The sequence below is a fragment of the Pelophylax lessonae genome (assembly GCF_965119305.1).
Source record: "Pelophylax lessonae genome assembly, chromosome: 3".
Taxonomy (NCBI): Eukaryota; Metazoa; Chordata; class Amphibia; order Anura; family Ranidae; genus Pelophylax; species Pelophylax lessonae.
In genome coordinates this window covers 135,575,810-135,599,959 of record NC_138770.1, presented here as the reverse complement: position 1 = coordinate 135,599,959, position 24,150 = coordinate 135,575,810, and the positions used below count along the sequence as shown (strand labels likewise).

The 24,150-nt window shown below is 47.6% G+C and overlaps 1 protein-coding gene across 1 annotated transcript in view; it reads right to left on the bottom strand.

The window, feature by feature from the left end:
- Window positions 1-24,150, bottom strand: part of NBAS (NBAS subunit of NRZ tethering complex) — a 1,303,215-nt gene that overhangs the window by 1,266,677 nt on the left and 12,388 nt on the right. The window contains exons 3-4 of the mRNA XM_082252487.1: window positions 16,938-16,974; window positions 209-286 (exon numbers count right to left, since the gene is read on the bottom strand). Of these exons, the coding sequence (XP_082108613.1) occupies window positions 209-286; window positions 16,938-16,974 (115 nt within the window). The remainder of the gene's footprint in view (window positions 1-208; window positions 287-16,937; window positions 16,975-24,150) is intronic.

Sequence of the window (24,150 nt, the reverse complement as noted above, 5' to 3'; positions counted from 1 at the left end):
ATCCCCTTCACCTCCTCCTGTGTATGATTTGAATATTATTTGAATATTAATTTATCCAGTGAACTTTTAACAACCTCTATCTCCAAAATGGGGTGTTTGTTCTGTCTGAGCATTTGTACTTTTACTTAACAGAAACTATTGGGTTACCAGTTACTAAAAACACACCACAACACCACTATCTTCAAATATAGAATTTAAAGGGCCTTACCTTGTCAAAACAAGCTGCCAGCTGATCTGCTTATTAATTAGACGCACAAGCCCCAAAGGGAGAGAGAATTTTGCTGGACTACACATGTAAAAAAAAAAAAATACAATTTGTTATATTCCTAGCATAAGACACAGTTAATTAACAACCTTAAAGCCAGGGCTTTACTGGATCCTGGCTACACGTTGACCCACAAAACAAATATATATGTGCATGCGTGCGTGCGAGCGAGTCTGTGTTCCCAAGTTGGGATAGAGCTCTTTAACACGGCCGATCCGATTTTTTATTCCGCTCCGGCACTTTTTTTTTTTTTTCTTCACGGACACAGATGACAATTGTGTCATCCGCTCCGTATGTCCGCATATCATCCCATGCGGATGATATGCGGACATAATGTATGTCTATGGGGATTGCGGATGTCAGCGGATGACACCGCTGACATACGATTTTGCATCCGTTCCGTTTTTTAAACGGAAGAAAAATAGGGTTCTGTTCCGTTCCAAAAAACGGAACAGAACTGAAAGGACGAAAATCAGATGTCAGCGGATGGTCATCCGCTGACATCTGCAATGCAATTGACATGCATTATGTCCATATATCATCCGCAAAAAAATGGGATGAAATACGGACATACGGAGCGCGCCCGTGTGAAAGAGCCCATATGCTTTAGGGTTTGTGTATATAGACATAACTGGCTTGCTTTTGAGTTGCTTTTGCACTTACACTGCCTTGTATGAAGAAGAAAAGCAAGCACATCACCAAGTACAAAATGCTTATAGTGCAAATCTGTTACCCTAAAAAGTACGAGACCAATAATGGTCCTTGGAAAATAATTGAAAAAACAGTGCTGGATATCAACTATCAATATCAGGAAACTGTAGTGACCATTTATATTAGCCACCAGAAACCTCCACAAGCATAAACAATGCCCTATGGAAATAAATAACCGTCAAAGTGTGATTACAGTCAAATACTAAGCCTAAACCTACTCCCACCCCCATTCTAAACCTATTCTAACTACCCTGTAAAGAAGAGACGTCTATACTTACCTATGCTGAGGGCACTTTGGTTCAGTCACATGATCTCTCCAGCTCCGGATTCAGTGTAGAGGAGAGATCACTGACAACGGCTGCAGAGCCTGGGCGGTGGCATTACCCATAGGCTTATTATGGGGCAGCCGTTGTTGGCTGTCCCTCCTGCACAATGAAGACCCAATCATGTGACTGGACTGGATCACCCTCAGCTTAGGTAAGAATAGACTTCTTTCCTTTACAGAGTAGATAGAATAGGCTTAGAATGGGAGTAGATTTAGGCTTAGTTCGTATTTGATAGGAATTAAACTTTAAGACAGAAATCTGAAGGGAGCCATTGCTGGTTCTCATGTTCTTCTAATAGATTAAAGCAGAGCTCCAGCCAAAAGAGGAAGCTCCTTCCCCCTTGACTGCAACATATGGCACCTTTTTTTGGGGGGGAGGGGGGGAGGGAGCAGGTACCTGGTTTTGAGGTTTTGACAGGTTCCCACTTAGGGCTCAGTTTGCTCTGACAAAGTTTGACCCCCCGCAGCCTTCTGAGACACTTCACAGGTCCCAGAAGACTGCGGGCCTTTCACAAAGCGCAGCACGTTTCGCGTACGCGCAGTGGGAAACTGGCTGTGAAGCCGCAGGGCTTCACTGACGGATTCCCTTAGTTGGGATGGTGGCGCCGGTACCTGACAGCTGAACTAAAAATCAGCTCGGGTGAGGACACCGCTGGGTGCCTGGACAGGTAAGTGTCCTAGTATTTGTGGCTGCTGACTTTTTTTTGGGGGACAGCCTTGAGCTCCTCCGTTGTTTGCCAATTACTGGCTTGGCACTAGCTAACATATCAGGAGTTCCAATAGCATTGGCAACATGCGGATTTCCAGCTCAGGGATTTAATTAAACCATTGACGCCAGAATCAGACGCCAAGTATTTTAAAAATGAGATCAGAAGTGACAGCCTTCTTATTTTTCCCACGACAGGTCTCCTTTAACCGAGTTCGCCACAATACTGAAAGTAGAGAAATACATACAGTGCACGCCCATTTTAAGGTGATTCTGTGGCTTCTAATAGGCCCCGATAACATTCAACACAGTGCCCCCCCCCCCCGCAATGTTATACCATACAACGCATATACTTGGGGAAAAGAACGATAGCTAGTGAAGCTAATAACTACCTTTCAAGAATACTGTATATAAGGATAAGGAAGAGAAGTCTGCAAACAGTGATGTCTTATTTTTAAGATTAGGTCTATAAACCATCGAAGTTGTAATGCATAATTATTTTGCAAATAATATTTAACATTTATTAAAATGATCCATTTATAAAAGGTTGTCCAATGCAATCCATCGTAAATAACACCCATCTTTGTCCCTATGGTGTGTCTTTTTTTTTCAACCTAACTAAAGCTGGCCACACACTGCTCGAATTTTGTCGGATTTGTAGTGAACTGGCAGAAATTTGAGCTGTGTCTGGCCCTGTCGGCATCCTCCGCTGCTCAAGAAATCCAATTTGTTAAATAAACTATTGTCAAAGCAGCTGTTCTGAAAATTATTGGATGAACAACGCTTGCATTCACCAGATGGAAGGTTTGTTCAGGTATTCAGCAGCTACTAAATGCAACAGCCTGCAGCTAACCTTCTTCTACCCACATTGCTTAGCATGGATGGAGGAATTGATGGATTTCTTGCATTCAGCCCAGAGAACAAGGTAAGTACAAAGTCTGTATGGCCAGAAAAAAGTGGTAGCAGGTCAAAAAGTTAAAGAGGTTGTAAACCCCCAAAATTTTTTTTTTCTTTTTGCAACCTGAAAGAGAAACACATAATGAGCTAGTATGCATCGCATGCTAGCTCACAGTGTTGCCAACCGCCCGTAGATTTACGGACAGCCCGTTAAAACAGGGCACTTTTCTCCTGCCCGTAAATGCCCGTAGCAGGAGAAAAGTGCCCGTAAATCTACGGCGGCGGCGGCACTGTCAGAACTGCGCATGTGCGGCGCGCAGTTCCGGAGATCCCCGAGTTATCGACGTTGGACGAGTGCCACGGCCCGCCTCCGTCCCCGCCTCCGCACCTGACCCAGAGTTATAGACGTTGGAGGAGAGTGCCACGGCCCGCCTCTGCCTCCGCCCCCGCCCCTCCTCATTTAAGTTTTCCCACCTGTGTTCCCTTCCCCTGGGCCTGTGTGATGAAGCCGGGTCCGGAGGAGTACAACTGGACCGAACCTCGCCTGATCGTCATCCGCTCACCGACACCGAGGAGGGCGATCGGCGTGAGCTATGGAGGGGATCACCGTCACCTACCTATCCGTGCGGGCTGAGCCGTGCTGCTGGGCACTATGCCGACCACTGACCGTCCAGTCCATCCATCCGCCGCAGGTAAGGTAAGTCAGACTCAGAGCCAGCTCCTCTCATCTGGATGGAAGGGTGAGGGGGGGGGGGGGGGCACACACAGGTCCTGGGCTCCTGGCATCACGAGGAGTTGGAAATGTTTCATGTAAGTCAGTGTAACTTGTTGTACTGCCTTGCCTTGCATTGCAATGATATGAGGGGAGCTACTTACCTACCCGTGTAATATCAGGGGAGCTACCTACCTACCAGGTAGGTAAGTAGCTCCCCTGATATCACACAGGTAGGTAGATAGATGGATGGGTAGGTCCTCCGCAGTGTCTGCCCACCCCCTGTACCATGTCCGCAGTGTCTGCCCACCCCCTGTACCATGTCCGCAGTGTCTGCCCACCCCCTGTACCATGTCCGCAGTGTCTGCCCACCCCCTGTACCATGTCCGCAGTGTCTGCCCACCCCCTGTACCATGTCCGCAGTGTCTGCCCACCCCCTGTACCATGTCCGCAGTGTCTGCCCACCTTCTGTACCATGTCCGCAGTGTCTGACCACCTTCTGTACCGTGTCTGCCCACCTCCTGTACCATGTCTGCCCACCTCCTGTACCATGTCTGCCCACCTCCTGTACCATGTCTGCCCACCTCCTGTACCATGTCTGCCCACCTCCTGTACCATGTCTGCCCACCTCCTGTACCATGTCTGCAGTGTCTGCCCACCTCCTGTACCATGTCTGCCCACCTCCTGTACCATGTCTGCAGTGTCTGCCCACCTCCTGTACCGTCTCTGACCACCTCCTGTACCATGTCTGCAGTGTCTGCCCACCTCCTGTACCGTCTCTGACCACCTCCTGTACCATGTCTGACCAGAGTCTGCAGACTCTGATGTAAGGGGGAACTCTGTGCTGGCTGGGTTATGGTAACCCAACCTTCATGTAAATTTGAGAAATATGTTTTTTGACTTTTGTTTAACTTTAACACATTGCTAATAGCACTAGCTATACGTTTATAGTTAAAATATTGATATTTGCACGGTTTAGCACTGAAAATTGTTATTTTAGGTACTTTTTTCAGTGTCCGTAAAAAATTGGTGCCGTCCGTAAATTTTGGACGTTCTGCCAGTAAATTTCCCTCCGGGGGGTTGGCAACACTGCTAGCTCATTATGAAATACTTACCTTAGAACGAGCCCCCACCGTGCCGTCCGCTTACCTGTGTGACGGGAGACATGTCCAGTCGCCCGTCTTCTGGGATTGCGGCATCCAGCCATCTGATTGGCCGGAGCCGTGGTGACGTCACTCCCACGAACGCGCGCGGGAGCAGACGGTCATGGCACGGGGCTCTGAAGGAACGGCACCAGCGGCCGTTCCTTCAGAGCGCATGCGCCAGTGATGTCACTGGCTGCATGTAAGGTAAATATCTCCTAAACGGTACATGTTTAGGAGATATTTACAGTACCTATAGGTAAGCCTTATCATAGGCCTACCTATAGGTACAACTCGCAGAGGAGGGTTTACTTCCTCTTTAACGTTACTCTATTGACAAGACTATAAAAAAGACTTACCAGTAGATGTCTGAATTGTCTTGAACTTGCACTGCTTAGTTCGTATTTCTGATATGTGCCTGTTGTACCATGTACTTAGGTAAAAAGTATCATGTTCTCCTTGTATTGCTTCCTTTGTTGGAAATACTTGGCGTTTCTGCCAAAACCCCTGATTTCCTAGTCCAAATTGACCACACTAGTCATGAGAGCACATCAATCCCAGTGTTTTCTGGCTGTGCTGGGAGAACAGCCTGCCTATCCTTCAATAATCAGACTTTTCATATCCTGGACATCCATTCACTTAGAAGATTAGTGAGTGTACTGCCCTTTCTCCAGCCCCACTTCTCTAAGCCCCTGAGATCACGTGATCACTTATAAAAAAAAAAAAAAAAAAAAAAAAAACGTTTATATATATGTATATATATCGATATGTCTTTCATTTCTATTTTAAACTGAATTGGGTGAGGGCTTACATATACATATAAGCATGGAGTGAATTGGTGGCCTGGCCATTCAAGCGGCCTTAGGGAGCAAATCTAGAAGAAAGACCTGGTGAAGGTGCAGCAGTGACAGCGTGCTACTGGAGAGTGTGTGTGACATCAATGCCCCTCCTCTCCACCTCATCTATTCAGGGAACACTTTGTATTCATTCAGAAAGTACAAAGAATTCTCGGAATGGCGCCCGTGCTGAGCGGCAGACCTACTGTATTCAGAATGCATCAGGCCAGCAGCTGAGCATGGAACCAAGAATCAAGTGGAGATCACTGGAGTAGCAGTGTCTACTTCAATGATTTCCAGTGGCAGCAGCCAGGTATGGTATATACAGTACATACACTATATTACCAAAAGTATTGGGACACCTGCCTTTACATGAACTTTATAATGGCATCCCAGTCTTAGTCCATAGGGTTCAATATTGAGTTGGTCCACCCTTTACAGCTATAACAGCTTTTCTGGGAAGGCTGTCCACAAGGTTTAGAAGTGTGTCTATGGGAATGTTTGAACATTCTTTATGAAGCGCATTTGTGAGGTTAGGCACTCATGTTTGACGAGAAGGCTTGGTTCGCAGTCTACGCTCTAATTAATCCCAAAAGTGTTCTATCAGGTTGAGGTCAGGACTCTGTGCAGGCCAGTTAAGTTTCTGCACACTAAACTCGCACATCCATGTCTTTACAGACGTTGCTTTGTACAATGGTCCAAATCATTTGGTGGAGGGGGATGATGGTGTGGGGTTGTTTTCCTGGGGTTGGGCTTGGCCGCTTAGTTCAAGTGATCCATCCAGTAAGACTGGGATGCCATTAATGTGCGTGTAGAGGCAGGCGTCCCAATACTTTTGGTAATATAGTGTGTATATATAAATATATATATTTTTTTTTTTTGGTCCAGTGTAACTATGTAAAAATAATACATGTCTGGAATTCTTCTTTAGCAGCGCTAAGCTTTTTGTCTGGGAATAAACTTTAAAGAGGTTGTAAACCCATATTACTTTTTATTTTTTTTGTTGCAACCTGTAAGAGAAATACATAATGAGCTAGTATGCATCGCATACTAGCTCATTATGAAATACTTACCTTAGAACGAGCCCCTGCCATGCCGCCCGCTCACCTGTAGGACGGGCGACATGTCCAGTCGCGCGTCTTCCGGGATCGCGGCATCCGGCCATCTGATTGGCCGGATCCGCGGTGACGTTACTCCCGCGCGCGGGAGCCGACAGTCACGGCACGGGGCTCTGAAGAAACGGCACCAGCAGCCGTTCCTTCAGAGCGCATGCGCCAGTGACGTCACTGGCTGCATGTAAGGTAAATATCTCCTAAACGGTACATGTTTAGGAGATATTTACAGTACCTATAGGTAAGCCTTTTCATAGGCTTACCTATATAGGTAAAAGTGTCAGAGGAGGGTTTACTTCCTCTTTAAAGTGAACCTGTACTCAGACTACGCACACTAAAGTATTTACTCATTCAGAAGAAGCAGTAAAATCACTTTAAAACAAGGCCACATTCACCTCTGTAGCTATAGGCATTGTGGAGAAATCTTTAGGGCTCCTTCGCGCCACATCCTTTGATCTGTGGTGATTTGCACTAATCAACGCCCTTCACAATGCACACAAGCATGCATGTGTTATCATATCTCCTCTCGACTCCCGATGAAAGCAGAATCTTGCCAGGCTTCCAGCACTCTAATGTAAATACATAGACATTGTTTTTAAGTTGTGAGAAATTAACAGAAACCATCTTAAAGCTGGCCATACACAGGTTTTTTTTGTTTGTTTTTTTATATCAGCCAGGGGGCTGATGGAAAAACAAACAAACAAACAGATTTCCCCCCATCCAAACAAGTGAGGTGGATGGAGGAATCAGTATATTCTGACAGTGGGGAAGTGGAGTCCCGGCTGTCAGAATACAACAGTGCAGTGGGGACTCCTCCATTGTTAGAATATATTGATCAGAGATGCAGCCGATTGGCTGCAGGCACTGATCAACAAAAATCAAAATCAACAGTCTGCTTCGAGAGATCATTAGATCGACTTTTCTAGAAATCGAATGGCCATAGATGGATCTAAACAGCCTGATCATGCTGAACTGGCTGAATTTCAATTCCCCTTTGGCCAGCTTTAGTCTTTCTTACCTTTGTGAATGGATAACTTTACTATACACGCAGCTAGGGAGGTCAGGAATGGCTTGTTTTAAAGCGCTTTACTGCTTGCTAAAGATTTGTAAATACTTTATTGTCCATAGCCTGGGCACAGGGGCACTTTAAGGAAAATTACTAAGTATCACTCTGCTACGGGTACATTTTAATCTGGCTGTGGCATGAAAGTGCTGATTTTCAGTAACTTGGAAAGGAAAGCGTTTCCTCCTTGCAGAGGCTCCTGACCATGAATTGTAATAGCTGTGCCTCTTCATCGGATGCTAAAAGCTTTCATTGCACTTCTTATAACGAAACTGTGACGGCTCCATAACATCAGGGATTTATCTGGATGACATCTTTATGTGTGGATTGAGAGGAGTTTTGTTCGAGTAGATAATGGGGCAGTAAAAAGTTTAACAGCAAGGAGATTTCAATATTTCAATACTGCAACTGTTGTCCTATTGCTTTGTCATTACGCTTTGTGTTGTCACTTTATTCCATAAGAACGAGCAGGCAGACACTTCATATTAATTATTACTGAAACAAGTTTTGCTAATAGCAAAGACGGAATATCCAGCTATAATCAGCTAAAATGTTATCCGGTTGCAGAGAGTGTAAACAAGTGATGCGTATAATGATAACAGCCAGTCAGTCAACTTTTTTTTTCTCCTGCAGGGAGGCCACAGTAATAAAGTTTAAACCATTCTTTATCAACCAGGGCTCCTCCAGAGGTTGCCAAGTTCAGTACTCACCGACATCAATGGTTTTCTTTGTGTCTGTAAGGAGGCCATTCCTCCTAATGACCACCAATTTAAAGGCATTCTTCCCACTGACCACCAATGTAAGGAGAATTCTTCCCACTTACCACCAATGTGAGGTACATCCTTCACAATGACCACTAATATAAGGAGCATTCCTCGCACTGACCACCGAGATGGACATTCTTCACGCTGACCGCCAATAACCAATGTGAGGGACATTCTTCACGCTGACCACCAATAACCAATGTGATGGACATTCTTCACGCTGACCACCCATGTGAGGGACATTCTTCGCACTGACCGCCAATGAGCAATGTGAGGGACATTCTTCGCACTGACCACCAAAGACCAATGTGAGGGACATTCTTCGCGCTGAACACCAATGACCAATGTGAGGGACATTCTTCACGCTGACCACCAATAACCAATGTGATGGACATTCTTCACGCTGACCACCCATGTGAGGGACATTCTTCGCACTGACCGCCAATGAGCAATGTGAGGGACATTCTTCGCACTGACCACCAAAGACCAATGTGAGGGACATTCTCCGCGCTGACCACCAATGACCAATGTGAGGGACATTCTTCGCGCTGACCACCAATGACCAATGTGAGGGACATTCTTCGCACTGACCACCAATGACCAATGTGAGGGACATTCTTCGCGCTGACCACCAATGACCAATGTGAGGGACATTCTTCACGCTGACCACCAATGACCAATGTGAGGGACATTCTTCGCGCTGACCACCAATGACCAATGTGAGGGACATTCTTCGCGCTGACCACCAATGACCAATGTGAGGGACATTCTTCGCGCTGACCACCAATGACCAATGTGAGGGACATTCTTCACGCTTACCACCAAAGACCAATGTGAGGGACATTCTTCGCGCTGACCACCAATGACCAATGTGAGGGACATTCTTCGCGCTGACCACCAATGACCAATGTGAGGGACATTCTTCGCGCTGACCACCAATGACCAATGTGAGGGACATTCTTCGCGCTGACCACCAATGACCAATGTGAGGGACATTCTTCACGCTGACCACCAATGACCAATGTGAGGGACATTCTTCGCGCTGACCACCAATGACCAATGTGAGGGACATTCTTCGCGCTGACCACCAATGACCAATGTGAGGGACATTCTTCGCGCTGACCACCAATGACCAATGTGAGGGACATTCTTCGCGCTGACCACCAATGACCAATGTGAGGGACATTCTTCGCGCTGACCACCAATGACCAATGTGAGGGACATTCTTCACGCTTACCACCAAAGACCAATGTGAGGGACATTCTTCGCGCTGACCACCAATGACCAATGTGAGGGACATTCTTCGCGCTGACCACCAATGACCAATGTGAGGGACATTCTTCGCGCTGACCACCAATGACCAATGTGAGGGACATTCTTCGCGCTGACCACCAATGACCAATGTGAGGGACATTCTTCACGCTGACCACCAATGACCAATGTGAGGGACATTCTTCGCGCTGACCACCAATGACCAATGTGAGGGACATTCTTCGCGCTGACCACCAATGACCAATGTGAGGGACATTCTTCGCGCTGACCACCAATGACCAATGTGAGGGACATTCTTCACGCTTACCACCAATGACCAATGTGAGGGACATTCTTCACACTGACCACCAATGTGAGGGACATTCTTTATGCTGACCACCAATGTGGGGGACATTCTTCATACTGATCACCAATGTATGGATATATTTTTTCTAAAGAGCACCAATGCAAAGGCTATTCTGCCCAAATGACCACTAACATAAAAAGCATTCTTTCCTTAATCGTCAATATAAAGGAACATTCTTCTCAGTGATCACAAATGTAAAGGGCATTATTCCCAATGACCACCAACATAACAGGCATTGTTGCCACTGACCACCAATATAAGGATAATTCTTTGCCAAGACTACCCATGTAACAAGCATTCTTGCTACTGAGCACCACACTAATGTACTGTGAGCTGTAGATATAGGAATTATTTTTTGGGCTTCTGTGAGATCTGAAAGTTGTTTCAATGGTTCCTCCATGGTAAAAAGGAAGGCCGGTTTAGAGGGTTTTTATATGAATGTAATGCAGGACAGGATAAAGTTGTCCTACTGAAACTTGCCCAGATCTGATCTTGTAAATTGTATAAATAGTTTTGAACTCCTAAGATGGGAAAACACATATCAAAATGTGGCTGGTTCAGCAGGAACTGTGTGTGTACCCTTGTATGTTCAGCAGAAGCCAGTCATTAGACCAACTTCTGTTGAATGGTCCTGCTGTAAAAAATTGGATTTTTGACTTACCGTAAATTTCATTTCTCTGATGTTAATTGACAGATACAGCTCATCATTTTCATGGGTATATGGGTTATACTGCCCCCTACAGGAGTAAGACACTAGGCAGACAAAAACTTGACTACGCCTATTGGACAGTCCCAGGGGGTATACTCCCACTGTCTGCTATAGGTATTCAGTTTTGTTACAAGCAGTGTCAGAAGAAAAAACCCAACTCCATAGAGGGGCAGTTCCTGTGTCCGTCAAAGAACATCAGAGAAATTGATTTTACGCTAAGTCGAAAATCCCATTTTCTCTTTCTGTTATTGACGGACACAGCTCCTCATCTTCATGACTATATAGGACGTCCCAAAGCAGTGTCAAACATGAGGGGTGGGAACAATAAAATAAAAAAAAACTTCCCAGAGGCTAAACATATCCAACCAGGTAACATGGAGCTCAGCTATCAACTAGAGCTCACCTGAAAAAAATATAAAAAACACCCTCAAAGAGGACAAGTCCTCTAAACCGCAGCCTGCAAGACCTTGCGGCCGAAAGAAGCATCCAAAGATGCCAACACATTCACCTTATAAAACTTTGTGAACGTGTGCACAGACGACCAGGTAGCCTCCTTGCAAACCTGCATCTCTGATGCCTGATGACGCACTAAGCCCCCGAGTAGAGTGCGCCTTAACAGGGAAAGGAGGAACCTGACCCTTGATGGCATAAGCCTGAACCACAGTCTGTCTGATCTATCTGGAAATGGTCACAGCAGACGCAGCCAGCCCTTTGCGAGGTCCATCCGTGAGGACAAATATTGAGTGTGACTTCTAAAAGACTGTAGCTGCCAGGTACACCCTTATTGCACGAACCACATCCAGGGAATGCAAAGCAATTTCCTTAGGATGCTTAGGCCGGGGACACAGGGAAGGTGACACAATGTCTTTTTTCAAATGAAAATCAGAGATGACCTTCGGAAGGAACGACGGACATGGACGAAGAACCACCAGGTAAGGTGAACGACAAGACAGCCCAGCCAGCTCCTACACCCTGCGCGCAGAAGTGATATCCACCAAAAAGCCCACCTTCTGGGATAACGTAAGCAGGGGAACCGCCTGAATATTTTCAAAGGGAGGCTTCTGGAGGACTGACAACACCAAATTGAGGTCGCACGGCGGCAACGGAGACCGCACTGGAGGAACCAAGCGTCTTACTCCCTGGATAACGGTACACACCAAGGAGTGTGTGGCCAACGGACGTTGAAAGAAAACCTCCAAGGCCGAGACCTGGCCCTTGATGGTACTCAAGGCCAGGCACTGCTCAACCCCTCGTTGGAGGAAAGCCAAGATCCGAGTCACCAAAAAGGAGCGATGGTGAACACTGAGGGATTCACACCACGCAATGTATGACTTTCAAGTATGATGCTAAATCTTCCTAGAAATAGATTTTCTAGCTTTTAAAGCGGTAGTATCCCGCTTTTTGACACTTTTACCTACAGGTAAGCCTATAATAAGGCTTACCTGTAGGTACAAATAATATCTCCTAACCCGGCACGGTTTAGGAGATATTTACAGTGCATGCTCGCGCGAGCGGAGCATGCGCTCTGAAGGTCCGCGGGGACCTTCAATTAAGTTGCCGGGAGCTTGCCGGAAAAATCACTCCCGCGCGCATGCCGCAAAGTCTGATCACTCAGAGCTCCAGTACATTGATCGGTAGCCTGGACTCTTCCAGGGTCCAGACCCCCTGAGTACACTCTGTGCCAAGGACACCTCCCCACCCGACAGGCTGGCGTCCGTAGTGACGACTGTCCAGTACAGGGGAAGAAACGATTTTCCCTGACGAAGTGCCAGAGAACGAAGCCACCAAACCAGGGACCCCCTCATACTCCGGCTCAACAGGATCAGATTGTCTAGAGACTAAGGACCTTGTTCCATTTCACCAGAATCTCCTTTTAGAGAGATCTCATGTGGAACTGTGCAAACGAAACCACCTTGAAGGTAGACACCATTAGGCCCAGCACCCAAGTCCGAAGAGATGACCGTCTGCTGGACAGCAAAAGCTGAATTGCCTTCTGCAATTTCTGAAGTTTTTCCTGGGGAAGAAACACTCTGGCTGAGGCCGAGTCCAGCGTCAGACCCACAGTCCAGACTTGTGGATGGAACCAAAGCAGGTTTCTGAAGATTCAGAATCCAACCAAACTCCTTCAGAGTTTGCAGGAGTAATCTCCAAGTTGTCCAACAGAGCAGTCGAGACTCTGCTAGCAAAAGCAGATCGTCCAGATACCCCAGTACTGCTATCCCCCACTGACGCAGCAATGCTGGAACAGGGGCCAATACTTTTGTGAATACTTAAGGAGTGGAGGCGAGACCAAAGGGTAACACCACAAACTGATAATGCTGCTCGCCCACGGCAAAGCGGAGGAAGCACTGGTGGGCGGCACATATTGGGATGTGAAGGTCGGCATCCTTGATGTTGATGAAGGCGAGGAAATCCCCCTGATGTAGGGACCCCACTACAGTGGGAATGGATTTGATTCAGAACTTCTGTACCCACACAAAGCAGTTTAGCGCCTTGAGGTCCAGAATGGGACACAAGTTGCCTTCCTTCCTGGGAACTGTAAACAAGTTTGAGTAAAAACCTTGAAAACATTCCAATGTCGGAACCGGAACAATCACCACGTGAAGTAACAAGTCTTGCACTGCCCCATAGAGATCCCCTAAGCAATCCGGGGACAAGTGGAGGTTGGAAGGGAAGAACCTTTCCTGAGGGTACGATCAAAACTCGATCTTGTAGCCGGAGCAAATGACTTTGTGGACCCACTTGTCCTGGATTAGGGAGGTCCACGTATCCAGAAACCAGCGATGATGCCCCCCACCCAAGATACGTGTGAGGGAGCCGCTTCATGCAGAGTAAGTCTTGTCCACAGGTCTGGCAGAACCCACTCAGGGCTTGCCAGACCAAGACCTCTTAGAACCCCCAGCGGAGGTCCTGAAGGGCTTAGATCCCCTCTCTTGAGACCCTGAGGGTTGAAAAGGCAATATGCGAGTCGAAATGAAAGGCCACCATCTGTGATGGGACTCCTTACCCTTGGAAGCCTAAGGAAGAAGAGTACTCTTTCCCCCTGTGAGGCCTTTGATGAGGTCATCCAAGGAAGCTCTAAACAGGCGATCACCCACAAATGGAAGATCGGATAAGGCCTTCTAAGAAGCCTGGTCCGCAGACCAGCATTTTAGCCAGATAATACGCCACAGGACCACATCTGAGACAGAAAAGTCTAGAAATCAAGGGAGCGGCATTTAAAAAGGCATCACAGACAAACTGTAGCCTTTGGACCAATTGATCTGCCAGCTTCGCAAAGGCGGGGGGGGACCTTTTCCCCCTCCAGGTCCCGGCCCTGGGAAAACGTTTTGCCCACTCTGTCATAGCTTGCGACACCAAGGCAATAGTAAATACCGGTCTAAGCACCAAACCAGCCACAGTGAACATATAGGTCGGGTCAAGGCCTTCAACCTATCAGCCGGATCTGTGAAGACCAGGGACTCTTCAACCGGATTTACAGTGGCTTTATTCAACCCGGAAACCAGGGGGTCCACTACAGGAGGAACCGCCCATTTTTTAAGGAGGGAATCCTCATAGGTGTACTGCATTGCAAACCGCTTAGGGAATGCAAAAGGTGCATTTCGGGCACCCCCACTGTTTTGTGAAAATGTTGAAAAAGAAGTTAGGAAAGGGGAACCCCTTCGCCACTTTGGAGAACCTGTGGGTGCCAAAGGTGACCCGCGCCTCTGATGCTGTGTTAGTCGCATCCTTCATCTTTAAGGTTTCCCGCACTGATACATTCAGTGCATCCACTAGCGCCTTTTCATGTGCGGCTAGGGTAGCAGAGGAGTCATCTTTACCATCTAAGTACACGGGGTGCATGGACGTTGACCCCGAAGGGTAACTCGCATCTGCGGTGGCCAAAACAGATTCTGGTTCTGATGAGTCAGAGGAAACAGGTGAAGGTGGGGGGCGCTCTTTGCTAGCCCGTTTGCCCAGGACCAAAACTACCTTGGACACCACGGACTCCAGGACGCCATCAGTGCAGTCAGTTGTTGGGACCTGGGGGGCCCGACAGCCTCTGCGAGGGGATCAGGTGGTGAAATATGCTCCAGGGACTCCATGAATGGAGAGAGGAACCTACACAGAAAAGGTGTAGAACACTAAGGGACACCCCACCGCGCTGTGGGTCCACAAGGCCCAGCACAGAGCACTACTGCTGCAATAGTAGACAGAGGGAGGGAAAACCCCACAAAAGGACTCACCACCACTGGTCAGGTACTCACAGCACCGGACTAACTGCATACCATGCAGCGATCAGGAAGAGGAACGTCCAGGAATCAGCACTAGAGGCCCCCCAATCGCCAATGCAACACCCCAGGCTGACCTAAAAAGGTATGTGTCCACCCCAAAGGGGGGGGGGGTGCAGATGGGGGGCTAAAGGCCTGCAATAGACCATGAGACAGGGGGAACACTGACTGGGAGGGAGGGGAGCCCTGGGGTCCGACCTTCCCAGGGAGGGGCCCACGTTCACCCCAAAATCCTCCAGGGGTAGAGGGGGGACAGCTACTTAACAGAAACAGGATGAGTACCGCTCTGAACAGAACACCGCTCCTAATGTGGGTGCAGTTGGCCAAGAGGAAACGACTGTGACTCAGGTCGAAGCCAATTAGTATGCGTCCTCGCGAGACGTTTAACTCTCAGGCAAGCCACCGTCCAGTGGTGCTATGTCGCGGCCGACCGAGCGCGGAGCCGCAGTCTGCAGGTGCTCGCGGGTCGGACTGGAGGGACCCTAAGGATCTAGATTATCCAGTTCGTCGCCCAGCCCGAAAATTGATTTAGATCACACAGGAACAAAATACTAAAAAGAGGAAAAAAATTAAATTTAAAAAGAAAAAAATGCCAGGATCAGAGATCCCAGCAAGGAACTAGGTCCTTACTCCTGACTAGGCAGAAAAAAAACAGAATACCTACTGCAGAGAGTGGGAGTATACCCCCTGGGACTGCCCCATAGGCGTAGTCAAGTTTTTGTCTGCCTAGTGTCCTACTCCTGTAGAGGGCAGTATAACCCATATAGTCATGAAGTCAAGGAGCTGTGTCCATCAATGAACAAAAGAGAAACCAACATTTGATCAGTGCTGATCAGTGTGTGTGTTGGTGGTGGTGAGAGACAACACAGCAGGGAAGATCCCTGAATTCACACTGCTTGTGTGGATGCAGGGATCTGTCAGTATTTTTTGTTCGACCCACTGGTTTAAGAAGAAAACTGTCCATGTATATACTCTGCTTCAGAAACCACAACTACATCACTATCATTAAATATCATTATGGTATTTTCATTAACTATCTTCTCAAAGACAGCAAAAACCAACAATTATAACTCCCAGCCAAAAACACATATAGTAAACCCCCGTTATATCACGGTTCAGTTTTCACGGTCCCGGTATTTTGCGTTTTTTTCTGTAAGACCTAATAATATTATTTTACTAATTAAATCATTGTTAAGTATTTTTGTGTTTTCCATTGCTCTTGCTCTGTCTCTCAGTATCTTTTTTTTTTTATGTATTTAAATGTGTTTCTATTGTTTTAATAGTGTGTTTAAAGATTTTAAAATGCTTTTAAAAGTACAGTGAAAGTTATAAAAACATCCCTACGGTGCATTTAAATAGGGGATTTCTATTTTGCGGATTTTCACTTATTGCGGGTGGGTCTGGAACTTAACCCCCACGATGGAGGGGGGTTTACTGTATACAGTACATATACTGTACATAGTATATGCATATAAATAAATAATACACTTCCTTAGATAATAGGTGTCCCTACAGAATGTTTTAATAAGTATCTATAAATTGGGATGAATTTCTCTCCACACGTCCTGTATTGGAGGACACAATAATAATGCCAATCGATGAGTCACTTGCATGTTTTTAGCCACAGATAGAGTCCTGTCTTTACACCGCTCACTACTAACCAAAACATTCTAGCGAGATTAACTACATAAAGTGAGCTGCATAATTACCAAATAAAAGCCGTCCTTACAGAATTCTACCTTTCAGCTATAAAAAAAAAAAAAAAAAAAAAAACACCTTTTACAATAAAAACATATAGGTCCTTACCTGTACCAGATGTACTGCAGCATATACAATGCTGGACCTAAAGCACAAAAAGGAGATAGGAGTTATAAACCTTCCTTAAAATGCCAATATTTCACAATGAACAAAACATTTGTGATGCCGTTCTTTCCAAGTGGTATGATAGGTGTGTCAGGAACTGATACAAGCGGTATTTTACAGATTCATGTCATTGATTCCCAGCCGGCAGAGACATTTGATAAAACTCAGAATTCAGCCTATCACTTTGATAAAAAAAAAGTCTTTCAATTCCTAATGGGCACTGACTAAGCCAGCATTAGCAACGGAGCAATGCTCCCCTGTGCATTAAAAAATGAAGCCTGGAGTCCTGTGTTTTTTTAATGGTAAGGAGAAATAGGGAGAGAATGAGACCATAATGCTGGGATCTATGAAAACAGCTTGAAAAATAACTGCAGGAAACAAAAGTATGCCTTGTACGACAGCAAGTCCTCCCGAGGAACAAGAATGTTTGCCTACTGGAAACCTGTAAAATTGATCCTGCCCTGAGTTGGGCTTTAAATCTGAACTCCAAGTATGATGTATATTGGTCCAGCTTGGCAGAATATAAGAGGGCATCTCATACCTGAGGGACTGCTGTGGAAGCTGACAATCTCTGTAGTAGTTGGCGCTATAGTCGATCTTTTGGGTCCTGTGCTCACCCCAATAGGGGTTCTCTTGCTAAGCACTGCTGCCATTCAGAGGATGCCTTGTAATTTTATTATTATTTTTTTAAATGAATACAAGTTTTTTGTAATCACTGACCCTCTTCTCCATCTTGTCCAATCAGAGACCGCCTTATATGCAGCGAAAAAATAGAAAGCATTCTGTGGATCAGGGCAGTGCCTAGTAAAGCTGACCATAACTGGATCGAAATTCAGCCAGTTCAGCAGGGACCACCCAAGATTGGATCCATGTATGGGCAAGCTGATTAATCAACTTGGGAACAACAAAACGTCAGATTTTTTACATTCGATTACTGTAGTGGCTGTAGCCATAGCAGTGATCATTGTGTTCTGCTGGCAGAACACAATAGCTCTACAGAGGGGAATCAATTAAATTTTTTCCTTTCACCTGTGGTAGAAGGAAAGAAAAAAATTGAGTCACCTATGGGCTGCTTAAGCATCCCCTGTGGCCAGCGTACTCACTTTTGTTGCCAGCAGTTTAGACATTAATGGCTGTGTGTTGAGTTATTTTGAGGGGACAGCAAATTTACACTGCTAGGCTCGGTTCACACTGGGGCTGTACTACTTCGGGGGCGACGTGTGCATTGCCATGCACCACGACTTCGGAGCGACTTGCATGGACTTCACATAATGGAAGTCTATGCAAGTCGCCCCAAAGTAGTACAGGACCCTTTTTCTAAGTCGGAGTGACTTGTGTCACTCCTATTAGAACGGGTCCTGTAGCAGTCAATGGACCGCGACTGGTCAGGCTGACAAGTCGTGCTAGTGTGAATCGAATCTTATACAAGCTGTACACTCACTACTTTACATTGTAGCAAAGTGTCATTTCTGCAGTGTTGTCACATGAAAAGATAGAATAAAATATTTACAAAAATGTGAGGGGTGTACTCACTTTTGTGAGATACTGTATGTCATTTCCTGCTTGTGCGATTGGCTCAGTGATTTACCCAAGAGTCTACACCAGAGGTCATCAAACTATGGCCCTCCAGTTGTTCAGGAACTACAATTCCCATCATGCCTAGTCATGTCTGTGAATGTCATAGTTTTACAATGCCTCATGGGACGTGTAGTTCCGCAATAGCTGGAGGGCCGTAGTTTGAGGATCCCTGGTCTACACTAAGATTCAAGTCAGATTTTGGGCATCCCCTGCAACAATAATGTCATTTTTGATGAGACACTACTAAAGATAAATCACGTCTAAAGGGATGCAGACTGGCGATGCACCGAAATTTCGGCTGCCAAAACAGATCGGGCAAAAATAAAGATTTTGCCGTGATTTTACTGTGCTTATCGTTTATTTTTCATAGGTCATGTTACTCAAAAACCTTCAAAAATGCAACACGGGTGTGTTATCGATGTGTTCTTGCTGCATTTTCATTGCATTTCAACAGGGAGGTGCATTTTTTTTAACTGACCCAAAACGGAGCAGGCAGGATTTTTAGCACCACAACACAAGTGCATTGAACCAGTGTGAAGACATACATAGAGTTAAAAGGAATACATTTTTCTTGCTAAAAGTGCCAATAATGGTCGACAAATCGATATTCATTTAAATTCAGGACATTAAAAGTCAAATAAAAATACAATGATATTTAAAAATATATATATTTTTTAAAAACTGTCAGTTTTAGTTTTTGGCCAAGTGCATTCTGCATTTTCAGTTTTGGCAACATAATTTCCATTCGGTGCACCTCTAACGGAGTCCCTGCCACTTTCCTCATTAGAACCCTGCAGGTGCAGCAGCTGACTGATGATTAGAAAATCACTACTTTACAGATTCACTCATCACATGGACACAAACAAAAACCTATTTCTTCAGAATAACAAAACGTAGGAATCAAAGTTTGTTAAAAACTCTTCAATGTACATTGATCACCCAGAGGGGAATGTTTTTTCTTAACAAAAGTGGAGTTACTATTTAAGTAGAACTCCAACCACAAAAAAGGAGCTCTGGACAAGTAATCTGTATGGCCTGTGTGCATATCCTGGCTAAATCATCTAGTCTGCCAGGTACTTCCTTTTTACTCGTAAAAAGAAATGCCATGCCCCAGAACTTCCACTACTAAAGCCATAGGGTCCTTTCACACGATGCGCCGTCCAATGAGGTCCGTTCTCTGCTCAGCGGGAATCGATCCGCCGATCCGTTGCCCCATAGGGATGCATGGAGCATCTGATCTGGTCCGTCTGAAAAACTGACAGGTGTATCGGATCGCCCATGTGAAAGGACCCATAGACTGCAGTTTCACAGACAGAATGCTGTGACCTGTACTACAAAGGGAATAACGGAATTTTTGTAAAATCTTACCTGTAAAATTCATTTCTCTGAGTCCTCCGACAGCTGCCGCCACCTCTAAGTCATCACTGTTGGGTATTGACTTCCCATCCGCAGGAATAGCTAGGCATTTAGACTTAGTCAAAAGACAAAAGGCATTAGCATATACACACCCATGGGGGCTGTCCCATCTGGTCAATACCCCCCCTGCATCACCACTCCCAACTCAGTTTGGTAGCATAGCAGTAGGTAATAAGAACCCCAAAAGAGGGGCAGGGGCGGCGACTGTCGGAGGACTCAGAGAAAGGAATTTTACAGGTAAGATTTTACAAAAATTCAGTTTTCTCTTACGTCCTCCGACAGTCGCCGCCACCTCTAAGTCATCACTGTTGGGATGTCCCAAAGCAGTATAGACATGAGGGGTGGGAGACGCAACCGTAGAAAAGGCAACGCAGTACCCACATCAGAGAAAGGATTCTTACATGCACTGTAAGAGAACCAACTGGGCAACAGAAAAAAACAATGCTCAACAGGAGCAACAGCCCAGGAAAGCAAATGCCAACAGCCAGGGACCCAGAAAAAATTCAAGGGTTCATCATGGCACTGCCGCACTGAGAACTTTGCGGCCAAAAGAAGCATCAGCTGATGCCAGAACATCTACTGTAGAATTTGGAAAAAGTGTGCACCGACGACCAAGTCGCAGCCTTGCACACCTGGACCACCGAGGCCCGATGCCAAAAGGGCCCAGGACGCACTCAAAGATCTGGTAGAGTGCGCCTTAACAGGGAAGGGTGGAACCCGTTCCTTCAAGGCATAAACCTGCTCAATGGTCTGTCTGATCCATTTGGCAATAGTTGCTGCAGACGCAGCCATGCCCTTCCGAGATCCCTCAGGAAGGACAAATAGGGAATCCGTCTTCCGAAAGGATTCCGTAGACGACAGGTAAACCCTGATCAACCCCGACAACATCCAAGGAATGCAAAGCAATCTCCTTCGGATGTTTTGGCTTCGTACAAAGCGAAGGCAGGACAATGTCCTCATTAAGGTGGAACTCAGTGATCACCTTGGGAAGAAAGGACGGGGGTGGTCGCAAAACCACCTTATCCTTGTGAATTATCAAGTAAGGGGAGCGGCAAGACAACGCCGTCAGCTCCGACACTCTGCGAGCCGAAGTGATCACCACTAGAAAAGCAACCTTTTTCGACAGCAGAGGCAACGATATCTCCCTGATGTTTTCAAAGGGAGCCCGCTCTAACACGGACAGAACCAAGTTCAAGTCCCATGGAGGTAAAGGCTCCTTCATGGGAGGAGCCAAATGTCGCACACCTTGAATAAAGGTGCGAATCAAGGAATGAGACGCCACAGGGCGTTGGAAAAGGACAGCCAGTGCAGACACCTGGCCCTTTATCGTGGCCAGCGCCAGGCGCTGATCCACTCCAGACTGGAGGAAAGCCAACACTCTCGACACCGAGTAAGAACGAGGGGACAACCCCCTAGACTCACACCAGGCGAAATAGGCTTTCCAGGTACGGTAATAGATCTTACCACAGGAGGTTTTCCTAGCCTTGATCAGAGTAGGGATAACCTCAGGGGAGAGACCCTTGTCCCTCAGGACCTGGGTCTCAACAGCCAGGCCGTTAAAGCCAGCGACTGTAAAGCAGGATGGAAGATCGGACCTTGAGACAGGAGATCTTCCTGCAGAGGCAGACGCCACGGAGGTGCCACTGCCAGGTGAACAACGTCGGCTTACCAGGACCGGCGTGGCCAGTCCGGAGCCACCAGCATCACCAGGTGCGGTTCCGAGACCAATCTGCGGAGGAACCGGGATAGTAACTGAATCGGAGGAAAGGCGTACATCAGACGATACTGATGCCAAGGGGCCACCAACGCATCCGAGGCGTCCGCCAACGGATCGCGCGTTCTTGCCAGAAACCTTTCCACCTTTTGATTTAGCCGGGATGCGAACAGATCCACGTCCGGGGATCCCCACCCTTGCACACAACATCTGAAAGACCTCCGGGTGTAGGGACCATTCCCCCTGGTTCAGGGTCTGGCGGCTCAGATAGTCGGCCTGCCAATTTTCCACACCCGGAATGTGAACAGCTGAGATCGCCGGGACATGGGTCTCGGCCCAAGACAGAATGTCGGTCACCTCCCGGGCTGCTCGAGCACTTCTGGTGCCCCCCTGGTGGTTGATGTAAGCCACCGCGGTAGCATTGTCCGTCTGTACGCAGACAGGCAGGCCCCGGAGACGGTCCGACCACTGGAAGAGACAGAGTTTGATCGCTCGTAATTCCAGCACATTTATCGGGAGGGAGGACTCCTCCTCCGACCAGGTGCCCTGGGCAGACAGGTTGCCCAGGACTCCACCCCAGCCCGACAGGCTGGCGTCCGTGGTAACCACCGTCCACACCAACGGACGGAAGGACTTGCCTTCCGCCACCGACGGTGACCGGAGCCACCACAGAAGAGCCAATCTGGTCTGATGACTCAAGGAGACATCCAGATCCAAGGACTGAGGTAGTCTGTCCCACCTGGCCAGGATCTCCGTCTGGAGAGCCCGCGTGTGGAACTGAGCAAAGGGTATCGCCTCGAAGGCCGAAACCATCAACCCCAGGCCCCGCATACAGGTCCTGAGTGACGAGGACGGGTTGTCCCTGAGGGACCTGAGCTCGTCCCGCAAGGTCCGGAGCTTGTCCTCCAGCAAGAACACCTTTGCCTGAGTCCAGAACCATTCCCAGGTAGGGAAGGCGAAGCGATGGAGACAACGCCGATTTTTGAACGTTGATGTTCCATCCGAACTCCTGGAGCGACTGTACCGTGATGGACAGATCGCGCACAAGGTCCTGCCTGGCACGTGATCTCAGAAGCAGATTGTCCAGGTAACCCAGGACCGCAATGCCCTGGGCCCTCAGCAGGCCCAGAACCGGCGCCAACACTTTGGTAAACACCCTTGGTGCCGAAGCGAGACCGAAAGGTAACGCCACAAACTGGTAGTGGCCCTCTGCGATAGCAAACCGAAGGTACGGCTGATGACCCTCGAAAATGGGGATGTGCAGGTACGCATCCTTCAGATCTATCGAAGCCAGGAATTCTCCTGGACTCAAGGAGGCCACTACCGAACGGAGAGACTCCATTCAAAACTTCCGAACACGCACAAAGCGGTTCAGCGCTTTCAGGTCCAGAATAGGACGCACCTTGCCCTCCTATCTGGGCACAGTGAACAGATTTGAATAAAAACCCCCGAAACCTGTCCCAATGAGGCACCGGGACAATCACTCCCTGAGCAATCAGGTCCTGTACAGCTTGATGCAAGTCCTGCAGCCGCCCCGGAAGCAGATGAAGATTGGAGGGAAAGAATCTGTCCGCCGGCCGGGAAAGGAATTCGATCTTGTAACCCGAGCGAACGATTTCCTGAACCCACCAAGGTTGGAGGAAACCGCGCAAACGTCCCCCCACCCCTGAAATGGGTGAGGGCGCCCCTTCAGGCAGAGGCAGATTGACCCACCGAGAAGGCATTGCCGGACTTCTGCTTGTTCTTCGGGTTCTGGGGCAGCATAGTGCTCTTGCCCCCCGTGACGCCTTTCACCATGGTGTCCAACCCCTCGCCAAAAAGGCGAGAGCCAGCATAGGGAAAATCAGCAACAGTTTTCCTTGAGGACTGGTCGGCCGACCAGCTCTTCAGCCATATCAGTCGCCGGTTAAGCACCGCGACACTAGAGAGGCGAGCCACCAAGGGGGCCTCATTCAAGGCTGCATCACACAAGTACATGACTCCTTGGTGGATCTGATCCACCATTTCCAGCCGGGCAGGTGGAACACCATCAGACACGAGATTGCTCCTAAGCATCTTAGTCCAATCAGCCACCGCCTGAGCCACCAGAACGGACGCGAAAACGAGTTTGAGTAACGAACCCGCCACCGTATAGGAATGGCGAGCTAGAGACTCCAACCGCCGGTCCGTGGGATCCCCTGAAAACCGGGGTATCCTCAGTAGGAACCAAGGTAGCCTTGTTCAACATGGCCACAGTGTGATCTACCTGTGGAGGCACACACCATCGTGATTCCGTAGCCGGTGCAAAAGGATAAAGCAATTTGAACCGACTAGGTACCAGGAATGGACGTTTCAACGTGCGCCACATTTCATTAACAGTTTAATGGAATTCCGCTGGGCAGGGGAAAACCTGCGCAGACTTGCGGGTCCTGTGTGTCCCAAATGAGGACACAACGCCCGGAGGACAGG